Source organism: Arvicola amphibius, chromosome 9 (genome assembly GCF_903992535.2).
Source record: "Arvicola amphibius chromosome 9, mArvAmp1.2, whole genome shotgun sequence".
NCBI classification, from domain to species: Eukaryota; Metazoa; Chordata; class Mammalia; order Rodentia; family Cricetidae; genus Arvicola; species Arvicola amphibius.
Genome location: NC_052055.2, coordinates 2,411,257 through 2,436,307, shown reverse-complemented (window position 1 = coordinate 2,436,307; position 25,051 = coordinate 2,411,257). Strand labels below are relative to the sequence as shown.

At 43.1% G+C, this 25,051-nt stretch overlaps 1 protein-coding gene across 1 annotated transcript in view; it reads right to left on the bottom strand.

The window, feature by feature from the left end:
• The window catches only part of Vps13b (vacuolar protein sorting 13 homolog B), a 467,803-nt gene that overhangs the window by 77,061 nt on the left and 365,691 nt on the right, over positions 1 to 25,051 (bottom strand). The window contains 4 exon segments of the mRNA XM_038343548.2: positions 453 to 614; positions 5,845 to 6,194; positions 7,104 to 7,285; positions 13,951 to 14,147. Coding sequence (XP_038199476.1) covers positions 453 to 614; positions 5,845 to 6,194; positions 7,104 to 7,285; positions 13,951 to 14,147 — 891 coding nt within the window.

Genomic DNA, 25,051 nt, shown 5'->3' with positions numbered 1-25,051 from the left:
TCCCTGCAGGGCACATCTCTCTAATTATCCCCGTCTAAAGTGACAGGAAAATGGAGTTGCACCATGTGGAGAACAAAACCCTTTGCTGTGTCTTTTCTCGGTCTCCTCAGGCACAGCTTGTCACTGTGGTCACTGCATGACCTCAGCCGTCTCTGAAGTCACAGAGACTTTGTCTCTGCACTGCTGGCGACAAGCGTGTACGTAACACCGACTGCACACCACACAGCAGTAAAGCACCTTCCGTCAACAGGGCAGGGACCGCGTCACCCCGCTCTGCAGAAGGACCACGACCTCTGAGGCCTCTCTTTCCTGAGCAGCACTCACGCACTGCACTCCACAGGGAGCGCGGCCTCTCAACCGTCCTGGGTTTCCAACGGGACACAGACACCACTGCAGAGTAAACAAACCCCCCTCCTGAACAAGGGCTGTTTGTCAGCCTGCTTCGCGAATACCTGTGGGGATCGGTGAGAGCGCCAGCTGTACTGGTGGCTGTGGAGACTTGCCAGCAGGATATTTTCATCAGTGTCCACCTGGCCAAACCGCAGTGTCTCCTGTGTGTCATTACAGATCACAAAGTGGCTGAAGACCAATTCCTCTACCTCAGGGCATTTGTTCTGGAAGAAAAAGAATATGAAAGCCAATGTGCGTATCAGATTAATTGCAAGATGTTTGGCAGCTGACTGCCCAGTGGCCATTGTTATAACACAAATGTTAAAGGACCTGTTGTCATTAGCTCTGGTGCACAGCCTATTTTATACTTCCAGGATAAGCACAACAAAAATATCTTAAAGCCATCATACGTTCCAGGAATGTGTTTCAATTTATACTCCTACAAAATAAATCATACACACAGAAAAGGAAAAGAACAATGAGATCCCACAAACGTTTAGCATTTCTTAAAACGAATTAACATGCTATAAAGAATACTGTCCTGGGCCGTGCACGTTTCTAAGTGGAGGACTAGAGGCTAGAATCACCATGTTCTCAGCCCTCGAAACTCTACAATCAACGCCAATTACCAAAGCCACAGTTTGTACCCTACAGAAAGTAAGGATCGTTTAGGTTACTACAACCTTGGGTTCCTTGAGAGGGAGGGAGGTGTGTGTGTATGTGTGTGTGTGCAAATCTGCTCAGTGAGAGATATAAATAAAACCATAACTTTCCCTCTATTGTTAAGAGGTTGAACATATAAAACAGATCAACTCCAGAATCCAAGTTGCAGTTTTTAAGAGCAATAATGTAAGCTGAAAAAGTTCCCAGTGTCTGTTTCATTCAGCACACAGCTCAGTAGCGGATCTGCCCCACTAGACGTCTAAGGCTCCTCTGGTAATGGGATTCAATGTGTCCCTCCCGGCTGCTGTGACATCAAAACACTGGCGGTGCTGTCTTTATTACCCAGGCTGTGGCTTAAAGACCAGTCAAATGCTTTCTGGAAACAAAGTACAGCTAAGAAAGGTATCAGCTCGAGGGTATACGAATTCCCAAGTAGCTAACTGATTTGCAGGTAATGGGCCTCTGTTTTTTGGCTCAGGAGCTAAAGAATACCACACACTACAGTCTCCCCTTCACTGAGGGGAGGACAGCAAAGAGTGACATAACTCAGCAGCAGGATGATGCACGGGGCTCGGAGGTACAAACCCAAGGAGCATACAGATGAATGTCAGTGGTACCCAAGCAGGACAGAGAGCAGACCTACAACTCCATCAGCAAAGAACTGTGGGAAATAAAATCCAACCCCAGCCATGCAGAATACACCCAAGGATTGTGTTCTATAGTTTTGGGTGGTAAGGAGGCCCTGACAGGACTCATTCTCCTAGACACCCGTGAAGACCACCACCACACCAACTATCACCACCACTACCACCACTACCACACCAACTATCACCATCACTACCACCACACCAACTATCACCATCACTACCACCACACCAACTATTACCATCACTACTACTACACCAACTATCACCACCACCATACCAACTATCACCACCACCACTACTATGCCAAGTTATCACCACCACTACACCAACTATCACCACTACTACATCAACCATTACCATTACCACTACCACCACCACTACCATAATCACCATTACCACCAACACTATCACCACTACTATGATTACTTCTTTCTTCTTCTCCCTTTTCTTTTTAAATCATCTACCATTCTTGCTTATCCTCTAATTCTTATGGTGCAGAACCTTGCTTGACAAGCACACAAATCAGGCTGAGACCCACTTACAACTATCACTGCTTTCTACATGGCTTTTAATAATTAGCCATGAGCTTAAAACATGCCTGCTGTTGGGTTTCCCATGTCAGTTTCTCCCAGGCCACACCTAGAGAACTTGCTGCACTTCAAGTGCCATTTTCTATGGGCACTCCAGTTCTCCCCAGGTCCTCCACACTCCAGTTCTTCCCAGGTCCTCCACACTCCAGTTCTGCCTGCCTTTCCCAGGAACTCCACACTCCCCTGACCTCCTTTATTCAGTCAAATGTGAAGCTGCTTCCTGGTCCAGTCCCTTCCTACTGCGGGACCTCTTTTCTTTGACTTCTTATTGGACCAACTTGCAGGTTCCTGTGTATAAAGTCAGTGCCTCAAAGCAGCTTTCTGAGATCCTCCAGGTCTCCCTAGTCGATGAAGATGTGACAGTATCTATCAGCTCGGGTCAGATGCTGAGCTTGCTGCCCACGAAGGAACTTTACCTCCAGCATTCATCAGGACACCCGATGCTTAGGTCCTCAATGAACATTCAGGACACAAACAAGCAGCAAAAGAAAGTCAGTCTTCTGACTATGCTGGGACTTGAGCCCAGGGCCAGATGCACACAGGTAAGCACTCTACCAACAAACCATACCTAGTCTAATGTTAATAATTAAGTTGGGAAAACATGTTGACTTTATAAAAACTAGAAAAATATTTAAAAAGTGAATTTAAACTGTCAATTTTATGCTCATTTGGAAGAATTTTTCTCAAGCAATGTTTTCCCCCCCTGAATATTCTGGCTCTTACTATTTCAGACTGATCTACCCAATCCTATTTAATGTATTTATCTAAAACCTTTAATCAAACCAGAATCACAGTGTGTGATTAGTTTTGATGAGATTTTTCCACTTGGTATTATATAATCAAAATAAACTGCTTTCCTGTAAACATTTCTCTTTCCTTTCCATGCAACAGCACAGACATGAAGGGTCTGCCTGCAGCTCCCCCTCAGTTACACATCCTGAGGTCAGAATCAGTCTCAACACAGAGGTTAAGTTACCAGCTGGAGGTTCCTCTCCTCATCCCGAAAAACTGATGAGGATTTAATAAACAATGAGGGTTTTAAGGGAAAATGTAAATTAAAGAACACAAAGGGGTTATTTACATTTTTCTAAAGTATACTTGAGGTCCTCGGGGAAGTGTTTCTCCACTGCTCCTTCATCTACAGAATTTACTATAACTGTAATAAGCTTCAACATTTCTTGGGATATTTTAGATTCTGTTATATAATATAAAATGCATATATTAATTTATGTGACACCACCTGTGCTAAGTCCCAGAATGCTCGCAAGGATTTGTAGTTAAAAGATTCATATTTCAAGTACGGGAATCTGCACGGTAGAGATAACATTTGGTATAAGGGAGACACGTGAGTGTGATTTCCATTTAAATGCTATTTGTTCAAACCTTAGAAACTGACACAGGAAGCAAAAAGAAAGTGGGGTTTTGAATTCTTAGTCTCATGAAAGAAACCATCATCATTTGACACATGCATATATACAGAGAGAGAGAGAGAGAGAAAGACAGAGAAAGACAGAGAGAGATGGGGGAGGGAGAGAGAGAGGAAAAGAGAAAGGGAGAGGGAGAATGCTCTAAAACCACAAAAATCAGAAACTGATGAAAAGGTCTATTAATTTTGAACTTATAACCTGAAGGTGAAGGGCCAAACTATTTCATGCCTGATAATAATCTGATTTTAAAAAGTAGATGAAGAACAAAAATCTCTTGTCATACTTATTAAATTCATTTTTCATTGTCAATAACATATTTTATGTTGGCATTATTAAACATACAATAAAATTCAAGTTTCAGAATAAACTTCCCTCTAAAGACAATAAGCTGTGTTCAGGACAGAAATAACGAGTGTAATAAACCCGTATCAGCCCATTTCAATGTCAACTGTCCTCTGATTTCAAAGTAGTGTACTTTCATGTTTACTTTAGACTATGTAGGGTTCGACGCCTACAACATTAAAACTTGGTGGCAAGTACCCTTGACATGGGAGGAAACAAGAAAATTACAGCAACAATTACAGAAGCATATCCTCTGTGGCTCATGTTAACATTGCCAAATCCCTGTATAAATCAGAACCAACTATTCACAGAATGTACCTGTCAGCAATCTACTGTGTGACACATGGCTCTACTTAATGGAGTATTCCTGCAAGGCACTGCGTTAGCCAGTCAGTCATTCGCAGTCTGATGTGGTTTAAAACATTTAAATATTTATGTACCATATTTTATTTATGTGTATAGCTGTGTCTAGGAGAATATTTTTTCAAAACTGATATTTTGAGGGCCATTTTGCAGTAGTTGCCACATATGATAAAAAGCTCTGATACCAAGACAAAAATGTCCTGGGTTGAATTCCTCTATCAAGAATTCTTTTCTATTTTCTATGTTTGTTTTTTATTAAATGCATTGTTCAAAATGTGAAAAAAACCCTAGAAATTGGAGTTATGGAAGTTTTTTTCACGTTGCTATTTGAACCAGCTGCAAAGATTTAGATCACACTAGCTCTTATTTTACGCATGTCCTTTGCAACAAGAAAACCATGGAATGCCCTTAAAAAAGACTTAAAATATAAACCAGATGTGTTATCTTCTTTCCCTTTGCTATTGTAGTACCATGTCAAGCAATTAATTCCTTAGTCGTGTATAGGTCTTCATGCATATAAAGTGAACATTAAATTTTATTTTTAAAAAATCTAATTCTCATAAACATTTTAGGTTGGATAACTTAAAAATTATTTAGAATTATTTATTTCATAAAATTCTTTCTATAAAGATCCTCAAGTTATTCCCATAAAAGTTCCCCTGAGTTCTCTTCCTTGAACTCCTTGACAGAGCAGACGCCCTCACCACTGCCTAGTGCCCGTGCAGAGAGGTCAGCACAGGAGGATGCACAGAATGGGGACGATGCAGCGATGAGAACAGTGCACAAGCAGAAGTGACTTATTCTGCATCTCTGGATACATTATCATCCAAACATCCAATGGGACTGTTTCCATGGTGCCAGACACTGGCAGGTTTTCCATTTTAAATAAGCCATTCAGGATTGGTTTATACATCTCCTGCTTTTTGATATGAATAATTTCTTATAAAAATACAAGGACAATTATTAAAGTTACTACAATTCTCAATGAATATAAGAATATTCTAGTGGATCAAAAGGCAGGATGTCAGCAAAGGAAAAGACTAGACTGCATTATGTTTCTGTCTGAGAATCTGGAAGGCTTACTGTAGGGCCTTCATTTCTGCACCTAACATTCAGACACTCTGGAATATACCGAAGTTGAAGCTTTAGCTAAATAAAGCCATAGGACTTCAAAAAAATTCTTGGGACTATGTTACTTTCCACCCAGATGTGGTATACTAGTCAGGGCAACATCTCTGATGTGTGTGTGAACCCACATCCTCCAAAGTTTTCTGAAGAGAAGCTTCGCATCACTTCACCTAGACAAAGAAGGCCAGCATACGGCGGTGCTCGTCAAAGGCTTCATTCTTTCACTAGTAACATGGAGAGGGTAATGACTGACCAGACGTGGCTAAGCTGCACACTGCTGGGGAATGTGCATACCTGCTGCCAAGCTTGTATCGCAGTGTTTAGGGAGTGAACCACATGCTGCCCGAAGTTGACAAGCACCGAGTCCATGATCACAGTGCCGTCGAGCAGCCTCTGCACTCCGTCGTCGGAGAGCGCGAGCTGCCCCGAGATGCCGAAGGGCTGCACCACAGTTTGCATTGTGACATTTCTGCACTCCAGAAGCCTACAGTCCACCTGCGAGGAGAACCGGATCTCCTGGCAGACAGAATCGCTGCTCCACTGTCGAAGATACAGGGTTGGTTCTTTGAAGGAAATCACCATGTACTCGAGTTCGGGTGGCACATTTTTATCAGGAATGAATGGCTGGAGATGCCGTGGTGAAGCTTGGAAGGAAACAAGACAAATAGCAATTAGGATGTGCCAATTCTGCATGGAAACAAAGGGGGTGACTTAAATGACCCACTTGGTTTTGAATTTAGAACTTGGTATTCATAAATGTAAACAATTGTTTTTGAGCTGTTAGTCTTTGAAGGACCGGCCATCACTGCAGATACATTGTTTTGTCTGCTCAAAGACAGTCATGGCTTCCACAGATAAAGCTGTTGATCACAGCAACAGGTGCAGACAACCGTCTGAATCTCTAGACAACAAAGACGTGACTCAGGAAAAAGCAGGTAAACTCTCTTCTTGCTGAAAAGGCAACATGCTGAACAGAAGCTATGTTCAGTTTTAATCTCCCTCTTTTTTTCCATGACATGTAGGCTGAAAACCCAAAACCTAAAACTGTATTAACTAGAAAAGCATTGATACTGAACACAACACTTGAAAAGTAATTATTCAAGTAAGACTGGGAATTTATAGGAGCCTACTTTTGCTAGGTGGGAGAGTTTATATTTTTTAAAATGTGTAAAATTATGAGTCTTGTAATTTCATGAGAATGTGCCTATCTTTTATAGGTTAGGCATCTTGAACTCAGGTGATAAACACCAAGTATTTTTGGGGTCTATTTCCCATTAATGTAGGATACAGACTAAAACATGTATTTCTTTCAAAAATATTATAATTGGAATAACAGTAATTAAAAAAAACTTTCTTGAAATTTCTCTCAGGAAACATGTCAAAACATGTCAGCACAGTGCCACTCAGTGAGGGTCAAACCTGTTGTGCCAGATCAGCCTTGGGGTGAATCTGCCAGTGCCTAGGGCTGGTGCGGTAAAGTGAAGCACCGTGTGGGGAACACCAAGTGCCATGGTACTGAGCAGATGCCCTCCTGATGCTGAAGTGGTGCATACCTGTGCCTAGCTGGTCCAAGTGATGGCAAAGACGAAACTCCAGGTGAGCACACTGGAACGACAGGCAGAGAGACGGGACAAACCATGGGGTGAAGCAGGAGTCGACTCTGGTGCAAGCAGCCAGGGCTGTTGGAGTTACAAGTGGCTCACAGGTGCTCTGAGAACCAGACTCACTCGCAGAGCTGTGGAAGACAAAGGAAGCTCAGTGACCTCTACTTCCCAGCGTCACAAGAGCACAATGTCTTTCTAAAGCCATAACTGAAAATCCTACAGTCAATGTGTTAATCAAGTATTATGTGGTACTCACACACAAGAGTTTCTTTTTTTAAATTTACTTTATGTTGAATATTCTATTTGGATTATTTGCAGAAAGATTCCAAACTATTCTTCAGTCTCCATGCATGTTCATTTACATCAAATCCAATTTTTTTCCTATACTCATTTCACAAAACTTACGGACAGTTTGGTGCCATATTGGTGTAAGGCTATCACAGCTCTGAGCATGGCTCTGCTGTTTAACACCTGAGACTTCCTGGGCCCGTGCGAATGTCCCATTATTGCTTTACTTTCTACTGTCCACACTTATATTCTGTGAGCTAATCCACACTCTGTATTGAGGACCCAGTGGGTACTGCATTAAGTGGCATAGATAGACTTTTGAAAGTGGTCCTTTGGCTAACGGCACTACAAGAATTTTCTCTTCACTTGGCCATGACATTTTATAGTGGTCTGGTTAAAACGAAGAGTGAAGTCATCCAGTCTCAGAAGAATTAAGTCCTTGGCTTTCAAAGAACGCACATCCTAACTGGTGACACACTGCTTGTACAGGGAGTGGACATGGGACAGGAGCTCAGAAGGATGGCGTGGACGTGTGGGCTTCTCTGGGGTGTGACTCCTGCCGCTGTGGGAAGTGGTTATGGAAAGGCTGGTGAGCATGAAGATAACACACTGGAACGTTTGCCGACGTCTTTCCACTTATGTGGAATGTAGCATGCACTATAAGGCTAGTAAATCAGCACTGACTACAGACAGAACACAAACTCCAGAGCACCACAACTGCACAAGCTGCAGCTACGGTCTCTGCAGCAGAGGCTGCCCTGGGATGCCCAGTCCTCTGGCCTCTGTCTTCCAAGTGCTGCCATGGTGGGTGTGCATCTCTGTGCCCAACACCAGGAATTCCTACAATGTCTCTAAGTGGGAATGACGGTTTAAGCAGCTCTCTACGAATTTGTGTGTGAGGTTTCAAATATCATTGTCAGGGTTAAAATCAAATGTATACTTGTAGAAGGAGTGATATATTAGTTGTTCATGCACTTAACACACTACAGTAAAGAAGCTGTAGGAACTAGGCAGAAATAGGAAGTAAAACCCCAAACCTCAAAACCTATACTATTTATATTTGAACACTTCATCCCTTCAGAATAGGCCAAAAATGATGGCCAATCAAAGTGTTTACAGGGTGCTTGACACTGCTCACTTGTAACAGGCTGTGAAAACAGTTCCTAGAGGCAATAACTCTAGAGATAGGTGGAGCTCATGACCCAGCACTGCGCTGAACCACAGTGCAGTTAAGTTGTGAATGCAGATGTCTAGAGCACTGAGAACAGGAGAAGGGCTTTTACACAGCTGGGTCTCCAGAGCGGCCCAGGGTTGCTTCTCAGCTTTTCTGGGTGGCCTATGGAAGGTCATGAATGCTTTAAATAAGGGGAATTCAGGATGTCAGCATGTAAACTGATCCTATCTTAATGACAGTGTAGGGGGGGTCAGATATACTATCTACAAATTCATTTATATAAGTTCTTTAGGAGTGAACCCCTAAAAGTGGCACACCTCCCAACAATAATCTGTCTTTACCAGTGAAGCCCTCAGTTGATCTCGGCATCTCTACATGGTTAACCCCGCTATTCACACATGTCCAGGGATGCCATTGTCAAGCTGCCTACAGGATGCGGACTCTCCCCCTCCCTTCCCCTCTTCTCTCTGGTCCATGAGAATTTTTTTTTATTCGCATAACCTTCCTTACAGTAAAGCACAAGGGTCTGAGCTGACCTGTCTTAAACCACTGAGAGGATTATGGTAAGAACATCTCTAGTCATAAGAGTGTTGGACAAACACATCAGTCCTAACTATAAAAGCATCTGTTTACATTCAAGTTTTTGTTGTTCTGGTGCTGAGAAGAAAACCCAGGGCCTTGGATATGCTAGGCACACACTGCCACGGAACTACAGCCCAGTCCTTGGATATGCTAGGCACACACTACCACGGAACTACAGCCTAGTCCTTGCGTGTAATATTGACACATTATCAAAGGATTGATGTTTTCTTTCTAGAAATTGCATGAAATGTATTTATATTCCTTTTAGGAAAACATAGTAATGGTGATTTATTTTTTCCCTGTCATCTTTTTTATTGCTTGTTTTGCTTAGTGGTTAAAAAAACCAAGTAAATTTTGAACTCAGCATTCAACTGCCAAAGAAAGGGTAACAGCAGGCTGTTCACTTAGGACTCGGATGAAGTTTTAAGCGCTGACTGGAGCAAGGCAGCTGACGTGACTTTGCAGATATATGACCTCATATTCTAAAACTCTTCAATCAGGGCCTTCCAGACTAATTGTAACTCACAGCACCATGTTTGGGCTGAAATGCATAGAACAGTCATTGAGCTTTAGGGAATCTGAGACTACTCCAATGGGATATGGAGAAGTGAGAAGCTATACTTATTTTGGACAATGACACTTGAATTATCCTTGGTTTCATGTAGCAAGATTTATATGGTAAATCAGGAAAAGTATGTTGGCAAGTTAGGGGTTCATTTAGTGAATTTTATTTTTTAGCTCTGAAAACTTGTATGGGACAAAAAACTCCCCAAAAAAACCCAATAATAAGCAAAGAAAGTGACTGAAGGTTTATGGGCGTCTAGGCTATAAGACTTGAAAACAGAATAAAACCAGGTACCCTGAGTTTGCTCAGAGACCTCGGTGGTCTGAACCATCAGTCAAGAATGTTGAAGTGGGAGGTGGAAAACATCTATTGTCCCTTTCCAGAAACCAAGCAGAGCAACAGACATGGGCTGCCCCCAAAACTACCATCAGCAGTTTCAATGAGACCATGTAAATGTGGAACAGGGACGTTCTTAACACAGGACTCAATAAATCTAACACACCTAAAATCATGATTACATTTTGAAGGAAAATGCACATAAATAAAACATTAACTTTTAATTTTTTTCATTTTAAGGAAATCTTATTCCTATTAAATTCACAAATATGTTAATTTAATTACCCATCCATCACTATCTAAGCACACATTTCGAGCCAACAAGCATCTATCCTCCTTACATGCCATGCCCATCCATCACAGTTTCAGAAACAGGAGAATGAGTCCTCTTAAACAGGAAGTCAGTAGGGGTTTCTCTATAGTTAATTTTAGGAAAATTTATACAAAACTGTAATTAATGATATTTACTTGCTAACTCACAAGAAAAGACCTTCAACAATCTCTACACTAAAATATGAAAAGTCTGAACAATGCAGACACTGAAAAGCTAAACACTCTTTAATTCTGATTCCTGGCACTACTACCACAATCGCAACTACCTGATGTAATGAAAAGAGAAAGAAACAGACAAAGCTACAACACAGGAAAGACCTCAGGCATGCACACAATGGACACTACACTGCATTAGTCAATAGCTGTGCTCTCTTGTAACTGTGGCTATGGTAGTCCTGAGAAGAAGGGTTTTCTGCTTAAGCTGCTGATGTTGCAGTGCCCTCTGTATGCTATGAACACCACTGGTTAATAAAGAAACTGCCTTGGCCTGTTGGTAGGGCAGAATTTAGCTAGGCGGGGAAAACTAAACTGAATGCTGGGAGGAAGAAGGCAGAGTCAGAGAGAAGTCATGGAGCCCCACTGGAGACAGACGTGCTAAAACGTTGCTGGTAGGCCATGACCTTGTGGTGATGCACAGATTAATGAAGATGGGTTAAATTAAGATGTAAGAGTTAGCTATTAAGAGGCTAGAGCCAATGGGCCAAGCAGTGATTTAAATAATACAGTTTCTGTGTGATTATTTCAGGGCTGAGCAGCTGGGAACCAACAAGGGACCTTCCTCCAACAAGCTGCAGTGACATTTCCGACTGTGGCAGACTTTTTCAGTTCCTCTAGTGCACCTGGGACGACTTTCTCAGAGTAACCTGCAGCTTTCCTGACAGTTCCCTGCTCTCTCCTCCTAAGAAATGTACCAGTCCCTTTCTGCTGCCCTTAAAAACCTTTGGCTACTTCACCCCACACTTCTACCACCACAAGGACTACCTGAGTGTCCTAGACCAACAATGTCCTCACGGTGACCCAAATCTGATTGCGGTTGTCCAACATAATTGCACACACAACTATAGTTTCCACCACTGCCACAGTCACCTCCACTAAAATCGCCTCTTTCATTGTAACCATCCTGCCCTCCTCCTTCAGCACAGTGTCTACCACCTTGGTTTCTACATCCTGGCCCACCACCACAGCTTCCTCTAGTACAACCAGGCCACACTCCCAGTTACCGCCATCACACCCAAATTCATTTTATCCAGTATCTCTACCACCATAACCTCCTCTGCTACTGTGACTAGAAGGACCTCTGCTGCTGCCACCTCCCCCGTGGCGGCCTCCTCTTCTACAAAGGTTTGCTCCATGACCTCCATGCTCCAGCAGATGTCTCTCTGGCGTAGAAAGGGTCATCTTCACTTCCCAACCATCTCATCAGGAGTATGGCATTTCTAAATGACAGCTTCATCACCAAAAGTAACGCAAGCAAGTCCCCTCCCCACTCTGCTTGTCTTCTGTAACTTCTATGGCCTCAGTCCTGCCACACCTTTCAAAGCAGCCTCTCAAATGATATTCCTCTGTATCTTCCTCTCATACCACTGGCAAACATTTCCTTCACTCTTCAGTGGGCAGCATCTCTCTTTGGTTCCACTGAGCACTCAGCAATCTTGTATCTAGTAGACATTGCTGCTTCTACCTCAGTAAAACAAGAGCAAGTCATAACACCAAAGCTCCTGGAACGTTTTGTTTGGGGGCCTCTCATTATCACACAGTCTATAACTGTGCCCTTTCCAGAGTGTTCTCTTAAACAACTGTCTGTGGTTCCAAAGCAAGAGCAGAGTGTCTTCTCAACTGCTCTGCTTCCCTTGGCTCATGGCCCTCCATTTTGAGACCCAACTTGCTTTTCCAACTTGTGTACAATATTAATAGTGATTCATTACACTGAATTTTAAATAAGATATAATTAAATTTCATTAATACCAGTTTCTACTTGAAAAGGTATTCATCCCAAACAATTCAAAATAAGATTAATTGTAAAATATTAGGTAATGTACAAATTCTCCAGCCAGGGCCAAATGTCTGTGATTGCAGTGTCACCAGCTTGATGGACAGAGGCCGAGTGACTGGTGACGTGCATTTCTACCCTCTGAGGGCTTTGTGAGTGCTCCAGAGCCAGAGGCACTGATCTTGTCCAGAGTACTTTCCATGGTGAAAATGCATTCTCCCACAATCAACATCAAGAAATCATTTCTAACTTGATACTATGAATGAAACAGCTTATTCTCAGAAGCCTCCTGGTTTGTGGTGAGGTAACCTCTACTCTGAGAAAGCCGTCTCCCTCGCCATCTATAAACCCCTGGGGCCTGGTACTTTTTACTGCTCTTTTACTTTTAGCAAAATCAAGACCTTCCTTCTCACATGAACTTTCACTGACAGAATACTGGAAGGTAATTATTTTTAAAGGGCCTAGATAACCTGGAAATAGAATATATGATGTTAAAAAATATTAAGAAACATATAATACAGTCAGTGAAAGAGACTGTGAGGCTATAGACCAAAATGCTAGCCAGAGTTATGTCAGTGTAACTGCTTCAACAAAGCACACATTATCAATACAAATAAATACTTTCAGAAGAAAAATCATTTGCCACTATTTACAGCATAAAGGAGAAACCAGCACAACAAGCTGTGTTATGACCACATATGGGCATAATCAAAGTTACATAAACACTTGATCTGCAAAGCACTGCCGTGGTGGATGTCTTCCTTCCCATAGTGTTTGAATGTTGTCCAGGAAGGAGAGGTAGGAACTAGACAAGGGAGCTAAGGCAGCAGGCACTAAGGCTAACCCTCGAGGAGGCCTGAAGGAAAGACCCTGAAAGGGAAGAGCAGCAGCGTCTCACCGCACGCAGCCCACGGCCCAGGAAGGGTCCCTGGTTGCGGCGCCTCACCGCACGCAGCCCACGGCCCAGGAAGGGTTGAGGCTCACATTCTTTTTCTTCTCTTTCATGACAGCGTAAGCACAAAGGCTTAGCAGGGGACCTGCTGAACAGCTTTAAGACTAGACGTACACCAAGAAGGCAAATACTAGAAATGGGCATAATCTGGAATTGTAATGTGTCTAGGAAGCTCTGGAGATGTGATCAAGAGTATCTGCAGCTTGTAGCTCCTGGAATCCATCACGACAACTGTGACTTTACAGCTGCAAGTGACAGCTGCTTGATCTTGGTTGGTCAGATGTTCCTAGCGTCTGCAGATTTACCTCTTAAAGTTAAAAAAAATCATTAAAGATGAATATATTTTCAAAGCCTGACTTTATATATGGACAGTTACTCTTACACATCCCTCCTTTACTGCCCAGGCTTGTTTTCGTCATTCTGAGCACTACATCGAGAGTCTGTGTTCGGCTCAGGATGATGGACTGTTCTGTTCGACTGACACTGTTCATTATTTTAGTTTTATATTTAGGCGACAGGCTCTTTCCCGGGCCCTCAGACTACACTGTGATCAAAGCCCGGTAGCTGTCTGCTGACCTCTGGTCATCCGCTGCATTCTGACTGCTGTTCAGAACAATTCTCCACAGATCGGAGGACACCAGTTTCTTCTGGTCGCTCACAAGACTGATGTCTGGCAACTGCAATTCACAGACTTTGCTTTCAGACAGGCTGAATTCTTGGAATGAAACAAAGACCTTCTGGAGTTCATCCCAATATTCCAAACTACAAGGGACCTACAGGAAAACAGAGAAAAAAAAAACAAGAAGTTATAAATTAGAAACTATGGGCTCAGAGATGGCTCAGCGTTCCTTTGGGGGACACAGGTTCAATCTCCAGCACCAGCATGGTGGCTCACAACTGTCTGTAACTCCAAACCCAGGGCATCTGACACCCTCTTCTGACCTTTGAGGGCACACACATGTACATGATGCACAGACACATACACAGGCAAAACAACCATACACACAAAATACATAAATAAAAATTTAAAAATATAAAATTAAAATCATGCTCTGTACATGCTCCACAGAAGCTATAAGCTTACAGCGTGGTAGGAAGATAAGGGTAGAAGAGGACGCTGCAGGATGTTCTTTTCAGTCACGCTACCCCTGTTTACTCCAGAAGACTCATTTAAAAGAAAGACTCACTTAATAGCAAAAAACACCCACAGTTTTCTATACAAAAGAAAACCAATGGAGAACAAACTCAATACTTTTTCTAAACCTCCAGTATTTCAAAGCTAGGGCTGGATTTAAGACACAAGTAGATTAAGGGCCAGGAACAGCCAAGCAGGGAGCGGCAGTACTGCTGAACAGGGCACACCTCCAGACCGCAGCCGGACGGCGGAAGTGTAAGGGCGAAGACAAAGTGAGACCCGCACCACCGTTCACACAAAAGTAAACACAGGGTCAAGTCTGTAAAGACCACAGAAGGAAAGCTAAGAGAAAAGAAAGCTGCTACATTTTGATTTTTAAACAGCAAAGTATTGCTATGTATGCAACAAAATTCAGCAATCAGGAAAAAAATGTTATTGGTAAAAATAAAAAAGCAGACAGGGCAAGCCAGGCAATACCCAATGAGAGATCAGGTACAAGTTGCTCAGACAGGAGACTGCTCTAATAAACCAACTGGGAAGCATATGGAAGAAAACATGTGCCTTAAAGAGACACCACCAGCTCCACACACCTCAGCTGTGCCCAGTGTCCATGGCAGCACAGCGTTTCCCCGGGGCCTTTCTGCATAGCACTGTCAGAAAGCAAGGGGAACCCACACAATGGGATGCTCACATTGCTTGCTGGGCTGTCCGCTAATGCAGGCTTTGACTCTGACTGAGGAGCCGATACTTTCCATAGCACCCGTGAGACACCAGCCTGCACAGGCTAAAGCACAGACCTTAAAAAACTATTTCACAGAACAAATAAAACTGAACTGCAGACATGAAAATGCTACCAGACTTTAATAATACTCAAGAAATTCTAATTTAAGCAAATATGTAACAATGGAATAATGTACTTATTAACCTGGCAGCTGAAGAAGTTGACAGCTTCAGGTTTTGCACAGGTATGTGGGAAGAGACATTCCTAGGTACTGTGAAGTAAGGGCTGCGTCTCCGTTTATTTCTCAGGTCTTGTTTTACTGTTACTGTGATGTGAGAGCATGATGTACATGTGTGTCATGTGCACACACACATGTGAAGGATGGAGAGCAGCATCAAGTGTCTTCCTGTGTCACACTTCACATTATTGTGAATCTGGAGCTCACTGGCTGGTCAGCAAGGATCCTCGGGGATCCTTCCATTTTTGCCTTCCAGCATAGGGGTTTCAGGCGAAGGCATTACCCTGGTTTTTCACTGAACTCGGGTTCACAGTATCTTAGGGCTACTATTGCTGTGATGAGACACCATGATCAAAAGAGGGTTGGGGAGGAGAGGGTTTATTTGGTTTACACTTCCACATTGTGGTTCATCACCGAAGGCTGGAACCTGGAGGCAGAATCTGATGCAGAGGCCATGAAGGAGTACTGCTTACTGGTTTGCTCAGCCGATTTTCTTATAGAATCCAGGACCCAGCCCAGGAATAGCACCACATGGGCTGGGTCCTCTAATTACTAATTAAGCAAATGTCCTACAGACAGATCTTTTTCAAAAAATATTTATTTATTTATTACTTACTATTTACTTACTTATTTACTTACTTATTTATTTACTTATTTATTTATTTGCTTTCTTACTTACTTACTTATTTATTTATTTATTTATTTATTATGTATACATTATTCTGTCTGTGTGTGTCTGCAGACCAGAAGAGGGCAGCAGACCTCATTACAGATGGTTGTGAGCCACCATGTGGTTGCCGGGAATTGAACTCATGACCTTTGGAAGAACAGGCAATGCTCTTAACCACTGAGCCATCTCTCCAGCCCCTACAGACAAATCTTACGGGGAGCATTTTCTCAATGATGTTCTATTCTTTCAGATAACTCTAGCTTGTGTCAAGTTAACATAAGACTGTCCAGTATAGACAGCAAGTACTTTATCCACTGAGTCACCTCTAAAGCCCCACAGTGATGTGTTCTGAGCAAGCATGTGCGATGAAGAAGGAAGTCATCAAAGTGCTTGAGTACACGGAAAGAGATGCGTATGTTTGCGGACAGTCACAGAATCCAGTGCAGACTACTGCTTTTTGAAACTGTGTCAGGCATGAGGAAGAGTAACTGGAAGTTCAAAGTCGCCCTCAGCTGCACAGGCACATGGGGGTTTGAAGCCTGTGCTAGAGAACAAAACAAAACAAAATGGAATCAGCGAGAGAAAAGGAAAGAAGTTCTGCTCTTGCTGCCCACAACAAGCTTCTCCACGGCCTCTCTGGGCCATTATTCCTATAATCCTTCGAATCGGAAATGCCTATTTTCTCACTGTGCCATCTGTCAAAGCTCAAATCAAATGCTACCTTTCTTTGAGCCTTGCAACTCCCCAAATAGAAGAATCCTCTACTTTTGAGTGCCGGTAGGCGTCCCCTTTGCGGGTCTGCCTCACAGCTCTCCCTGTCCAGGTCATGCACGCGCCATCTCCACAAGTGACACATTCCTCGGGGGAATGGTTTCCATTTGGCCAAGTACCAGGTTTTCTCACACCTGGAAGGGTGTACGGCAAATGTTGAGAGAGATGTTCAATGAGTGCATAATTCATATGTGAATGAGCAGACATTCACACACTGAATTGATATGGGTAATTCAGCCTATATCAGTTTGCCAAAAAGTTTGTAGTCAGACCTATTGGGATTTAAATACCAGCTCCACTTGCTACAGGTTCTTCGGCAAACTGATTTTTCTAACATTAGTTCCTCTAAAAAGTGAATAATGACATAGGTATTGTCATACTTTTCTGTACGAATAAAATGAGGCAAAGCAACTCATTAGCATACATTGAGCCCATAAAAATGTTAGCACTTAGATCTTACTCCTGCCCAAAGAGCCCAGGAGCTTGAATGCTATTGCAATCCGGCAAGTGATAAGTTCTGCTTGTTAGGTATTTGTTCCTTGGACAGCAGAGGAAAGGGTGCCTGAACTGGCCTTGTCCTATAGCCACACTGATGATTATCTTGCATATTATCATAGAACCTTCATCTGGTGATGGATGGAGATAGAGACAGAGACCCACACTGGAGCACTGGACTAAGCTCCCAAGGTCCTAATGAGGAGCAGAAGGAGGGAGAACATGAGCAAGGAAGTCAGGACCGCAAGGGGTGCGTTCACCCACTGAGATGGTGGGACAGATCTAATGGGAGATCACCAAGGCCAGTTGGAATGGGACTGATGGAGCATGTGATCTAACCAGACTCTTTGAATGTGGCTGATGGTGGAGGCTGACTGAGAAGCCAAGGACAATGGCGCTGGGCTTTGATTCTACTGCATGGACGGGCTCTGTGGGAGCCTTGTCAATTTGGATGCTCACCTTCCTGGACCTGAGGGGAATTGGGAGGACCTTGGACTTCCCATAATGTAGGGAAGCCTGACTGCTCTTTGGCCTGGAGAAGGAGTGGGGGTGTGGGTGGAGGGGAGAGGATGGAAATTTTTAATAAAAAATAAAATAAATATTAATTTAAAAAAAAGAAAATGTATGTGTATGAGCATTTCCCTGAAGTAACCACAGAGACCAGAAGGGGGCATCAGAATCTCTTGAACTGGAGTCCCAGTGTTTGTGAGTCTCCATGTGTGATTGGTCTTCTGTAAGAGCAAGTATTTTTAACCCTTAAGCCATCTCTCTAGCTCGTTTTTAGATTAAAAAAAAAAAAACCACTGAGCTGAACTTTCACAAAATAAATCTTGAGTTTGGACTTTAAGGGCACCACACCACAGGGCCATGCGCTTTATCTGCTGCACAATCACCAAGCGCGGTCCTCTACCCATACTGACCTCAGATCAACACATCTCAGTCTTTAACTCCTCTCTGACAGTCAGTGAGCCTGCTCTGTGGATCAAGGGACTCATAACTAGGAGAAGAAAAATGTGAGCTATGAGGTAAGCAGGAACCTTGGTGGACGACGGGAGGAGCTGAGAAGGCACAGTAACATACTTAGCTAATACACAATCCATAACACACGCAGTGGAATGGGAAATTCTGCATTGTCTTGGTGGAGAGCTTTACACAGTGAAGAGGGTTAAAATTGCTTCTAACTCTACATCAGAAACTCTACGTCAGAGTTAACACACAATAGCTAATGAAAATTGGCTGTCATACTGGAAATTTGAAGGGAAAAAGCACCAGTAAGTTCTAATGGGATCAGTACCTGACTTAAGAAAGGCTAAGCTGGAGGCAGTGTGGAGCCATTAGGCCACTCAGAGGTGATGGAAGCTGGCTGTCTCAACATGGAGGAGGAGGAAGAGAACTGTGTGAGTCTAAAACAATGAGGAAAGCCAAAGAAAAACTTCTGATTTCACAACTTGTTGGGGGCTGACCCTACTGCTAATATTCCTCAATGAAACATTCCAAGCTACTCAGAATTCTGGAAACAATAGAAAACTACTATAGAAATAGGTTCCACTACATCCCAGTTATGAGGTTGTCAAGATTTTCAGTCATGTATCCTCTTTTTATTGCTTAAGGGAGGGCATTAGTCTATTCGCATGAAACTCCCATTGAAAACATTTCAATTCAATGCCTATGCACACATTACAAGAGTTAAAGATATATTTGACTTCAACACCATACGCTTTAGTCATAGGACATATGGGAACTGAGATGAGCTGACCAGAGAGCTTTGCTCCTTTAAGGCTTGTGGCACTCAGGGAGTTGTAGGAGAAAATGTCACCAGTAGGCTCATCTGTCTATTTGCCAGGAAGGATTTGCCAGGCAACACATGTCCTCTGTTGCAAAAATGGCTTGTCATGGGGATGACCACTGATTTCTGGTTGGATTTGAGGCCTCTTCCACAAGAGGAAACTCATGCCTGGTTCTGTAAAACTGGTTCAGGGCTCATGGCTGGGGAGGTGCCAACGGGCAGGCCTGCTAAACAGTCACTCTGCCTGACTGCCTTCTGAATACTCATGTTTATAGACAAGTTATCCTCAGCCTTCATCAGAAAGGCTGTTCACCGCAGTAACAGTGATGCATATTGCACAGCTGCTGTGCTGTGGACCCAATATGGCTCTGTTACCTGGACAAGCATTACACAAGGTGAGGTCTGTCAGCGTTCATCACTGGAGAAGGGCCTTCTATTCCTCCCTGTGCATCACGGGCAGTGAATGGTGCCTGGGTAAGGAGTGTCATCTTTACAGAGGTATAGCCATTGCTAAGTTGCCCACATTCCAGAAAATAATCTCTCATCCATGTTCATATAAGCAACTATAATTAAACTCAGTGGATCACAAACCAAAAGAAGACATGAAGGAGGAGGAGGTTTTCTGGGAAGGGGAATGTTTCGGCAGGAAAGGAAGGTACTATGAAAGGGGGGGATGGAGGGATGACATGATCAACATTCTTATTTACATGTGTGAAACTTTCAATGGCGAGATGACATGACCAAAGGTTTTTTTTTTTTTTTTTTGAGACAGGAATTCTCTGTGTAAACGCCCTAGCTGTCCTGAACTAGCTCTTATAGACCAGGCTGGCCTTGAATTCAGAGATCCGCCTCCCTCTGCCTCCCATGTGCTGGGATTAAAGGCGTGCACCATCACTGCCCAGCTCCAAAATTCTTATATGCATGTGTGAAATTGTCCAAGAAATTTTTAAATGGAAAAAGATTAAAAAATGTATTTCCCTTCTAAAATAAAAAAGATGTATTTGCCACTAAAATAAAAGCTACTTACGGTGGTGGCGCACGCCTTTAATCCCAGCACTCGGGAGGCAGAGGCAGGCGGATCTCTGAGTTCGAGGCCAGCCTGGTCTACAAGAGCTAGCTCCAGGACAGGCTCTAGAAACTACAGGGAAACCCTGTCTCGAAAAAAAAAAAAAAGCTACTTAAGTATTATTAGTATTGTGTAGTGGCATTTCATTTGTATTTTAATAAATTAGCTTGCCTGGGGATTGGGAGAGTAAAACAGCCCCACTGGTCAGCCTTACAGACCAGGCAGTGGTAACACACACATTTAATCCCAGTAGCCATACTGGTTCCCATAGAAATTGGGTGGTGCATGCCTTTAATCCCAGAACTAGAGAGGATTATAAAGTGGGAGGAAACGGGTCTCAGACACAGTCTCATTCTGAGATCCCTAAGGTTGAGGTAACAGTCAGTGACTGGCTGCTTTGCTTTATGGATCTTCAGGTTGAACCCCAATTTCTATCTCTGAGTTATTGAGTTCCAGTATTTTAAAGATAATTTTACACAGTGTCCCAAATACAAACTGACCAATTTATTGATAAAATAAAACTTTATAGATGTTCATCTTTATATTATCATTTCATCCAAACGTTTTATAAACAGAAAACCCCTACTAGTGTTCCATGTGGGAAAAATCCTGGTCTTGGGAACCTCTGGAGGAGGTTCCTTGTCTCATAATGTCATGTCAGGTCTTGCTTTTTTTAATCTTATTTTTTATTTTTATAACATTTATACATGTTTTTCTCTCATTTCATCCTACATGTCCTTTGGGTATATATCATGGCTTCCAGTTTAGGATTTTTATGAGATTCCTGAGTGTGCACTCTTGTGGGTCTCTGCATCTATATCTATTTCTTGTGCCTTTCCTTGGGCTCTTCTTCTGCTTGCTTTGTCTTATTCTGAGATGCTATTTTTTGTTTTATCTTAATATATAATATTTTATTATTGTCCTTCAGAAGCCTGTTTTCTTTCTTCAAATAAAAGACTAAAATGGGGGTAGATCCAGATGGGAGGTGAGGTGCAGAAGAACGGGAAGAAGAGCGAGGGAAAACCGTGATCAGTACACATTATATGGGGGAAAATCCTGGTCCTGGCAAATAAATCACAGTTCTTGGGCAACTTAATAAATGTAAGCCACAACTGCCTAAATTGCAAAATGAGGTTCATAAAACATAAAATATTTTAAAGGCAAAGTAAGAATTTCAATTTATTGTAATGTTCTTTGGAGACATAGAAATGATATAGTAAAATTTATATTTCTAAACGATTCTAGATATTATAGAAAATGGATTTAAGAGGTAAGTGTAGAGAGAAGGCAGCCAATTAGAAGATTTATGGTGGAGATGTTAGAGGCTACTGGGACATAATAATCAGTCTCACTGACTGATCAGATATGAGTGAGCTGTGCTATGTCGAGGTTGCTTGCCTGAGCAGCTCTGTGCATGCTGATCTCATCTACTCGGCGGGGCTAGATCAGTCCGTCTCTGGAGAGGAGATTTGTGGCATGTGTGGGGTAGAGGAAGGGCAACCACGAGCTCATTCACAGACAAACTGAGTTGGGAGTACCAAGGAGCCATTCCAGTAGAAATAGTCCAGGGAGTGCAAGGGGTGAGCTGCTGAGCCACAGCTACAGGCGAGCCAGCGTCCCCCTTCCATCAGGAGCGAGAATGCAAGGGTGACAACTAGTGAGCTGTGGGGTACTGATCTGGATGAGGGTGCAGATAAGGCTAGGAGCACAGACTGGTAAAAAGAGTATGCAGACACGGCAGGCTGGCAGGAAGAATGCAAGAGCTATACATAGGGCTTCATACAGTTTCGTGAGTTAGGAGCAGCAGAAGTTGTTGGGACATCCAGGCTGCAAGGCTATGAGACACTGACGGAGATCAGGATGCTGGGGTAACGGACGTGGAAGGCAGGAAAGTTTGGGGGGTGTATGAGGGAGTGAGGAGGCGAGAGGAGAGGGATCACTGGAAAGAAGACAGAGCATGAGAGCCAATGGCACTGAAGAAGGTTGGGGTTGTGGGCAAAGGACTCTGAGAATGAGAAACTACTCAAGCCACTGGAAGTAACAACAAGGAGGGTTAGGAGGACATAACCAGATGGAGAGAGTCTGACAGAAATAGGGATCTGATTGGAGGGTACCGAGAGGAAGACATAATCCAGTACTTAGACAGGAAAGGCTAAATCTCACAATGTGGACGGTGACTAGGGAGAAGGGCAGAGTGGCGACTGAGTCATGAGAGAAGAGACAGCACCGACGGCCGTGGTGTGAAGAGGAGCCTATCGCTACTTCTTTCAGATGTTTTTGCATCCCATGTATTCCTTGCTGACTATTCTTAACTGTAGTTTTGATGGGCCAGTACATTGTATATTCTGAGAAAAGTTTTCAAATGATTTACTACAGCTGGGTTTAGCTCTCACTTAGTGTAAGAGAGGCCCTGGTCAGCCTCCCGTACTATGCACACCCCAAATTAATGACTGGAGACAGTTGGTGGAGAGAAAACAATGTCAGTTTTAATGCTGCCTATTCTAAAGACACCCACTATGGACTAGTTCTTTCATTCAGACGACTTTGCCATCAAAGCCATTTGTAAATGGCTTTGCTTTCAGCTCACGTATCTTCCTGTGTCTTGCAGTGTGAAGCCAGCGTCACCGCTGGTCTCTAGATAGGTAGTGGCAGAATGAAGCTAAAAGTCGGGCACGGTCTCACTGTTCGCACAGCTTCAGATGGTAACAATTAATTATTCCAAGGAAGAGTTGGCTCTGCACTGTGTGATCGAGCTCTTAGGTTTGAAGGAGGCCATGTGAACGATTTTTAGTTATATATCCATAACTGCGGATTTATTACAAACGCCTGTGCTGGATAACTTGAAAGAAAGACGACTACTCCAAGAAAGCTTGGTTGCCAAAACCCAGTTTAGAAAGCCTGGCTATCGAGCACTGAGTCACGGGAAGTGGAACAGGTCGACTGGCCTCACTGGCAGCCGTTCCACACGCAACACATGGTACATTTCAAACGACTGTCAAAGGTTATATATTCTTTTATCACAGTTTGTTTTCCTATTCACTATTTGACAGGATCTAAAAAATTAGCCAGCCATACGTAACAAACTGCACTCTGAGCATATGTGGCCTTTGCATACGGATATTTTAGGCTTTCTATCTGCCAGTTGGTAAAGTACATCTATTTATGTATTTAAAATGTTATTTCACAATTTGTTTCCAGCTGATGGCTAATTTAAGATTTGCATGTGTGTTGGCCATTTAAAAATATTTTTGGTACAAAGAATATTGTGGCACTTAGTTTTTATTACTCACTAGTGCCGCCAACACTAAGAGCAGTTACAACTGCCCGTCTGTCCTCATGATGACTCCCATGCCTCTGCGCAGCGGCTGCTGGGGTAAGCAGTCCCTCTGTGCAGGCTAGGCGAAGGATCAAAGGGGCTATTCTTCCTGTACAGCTGTGCTGCCAGGTAGACAGGACAGACCTAGCAACTCGAGCCCACAACTCTGCCTCAGTTGTCCTACCACAAAGCAAGTAGGCTCAGTGCCCATGGAGGACAGGGTTGTGGCTCAGTTACTGACGCTGCTCTCAGAAGAGTTTGCTACTTTCCTCGCTCCTCCCAGCACACCAGTCTTCCCAGGACTGCCAGCCAGCTGATGATCACAACAGAGGGAAATATGGGAAGAAAGATACTGAGCTTTTCAATCACATGTTCCTTCTGTTTGTGAGGGTGTGCACATGTGTGTGTGTGTGTGTGCATGCATGCGTGCATGGGTGTGCCATGGCATGAGTGTGAAGGTCAGAGAACCATACTCGGGTTGGCAGGCCTGTGACAAAGCACTTCTACCCACTAAGCCACTTTGCACTTCCCTATTTTTCTTACATATTAGCTCAGTGAGGAAAATATTTTCATTTTACAGATAGTTAGCTGTGGCTAATATGAGTTAGGGAGCTTCAGAGAAACATAATCAGTGACTATAAACATGTTCTTCATTTAAAGAAGAAAAATAGACTATTTCATCTGTCATTTTTTGGAGAATTTCATACACACACACACACACACACACACACACACACCTATTTTGATGGTATCCACTCTATTCTCTGCCCTCCCACACTCCCTCTCCACTGGATGTCTGGTTGGTTTGTCCAGGTGCAGGGCCTGTGCATGCAGTCACAGCCATTGTGAGTCCTTACGCACTTCTGGGTTTTCAAAAAGAAGACTCTTTGGAACAAAATGAATGTGGAATACACTTTCGATTTTGCCATTTCCCCCAGGCATTTAAACTATAGTTGGAGAGTTGTAATTAAAAGCATTCTTTCAACACTTTGAATGCGTTCTCCTGCTTTCTAGTTGTACAGTATTTGATGAGGAATCAGACAGTAATCTTATCGACTGTCTGTGTATGTCATGAGCTGCTTCTTTGGTTGCTTCCAGGATATTTTCTGTCTTTCTGACACAGTATGGCTAATTTGAGTTTATTCAGTGGGCGCTCAACAAGCCTCTCATATGCACAAAAGCTTGGGTCAAATTACCTTCCTCTCCTCAGCTACTTTTCCTTCCTGTTCTCTCTTGCCCTTGAGCTTCCATTCTGCATGCGCTGGTGCACTTGGGGGCATGCTCCAGCTGTTTGGAAGACTGTTTCCTACACTCGGCTCTTTATACACAGAACAGGAGACATAGTCATCAAATAGAATAATGAAAGTTTAGTGTTTAGTACTTAATAACATTATATTTTGACCACAGAATCTGCTTATTGTGTTTCCATTTCACTGTAAAAGCCTGGCATTGAAGGAGGCAAAGTGCAAGTGTTTTCGT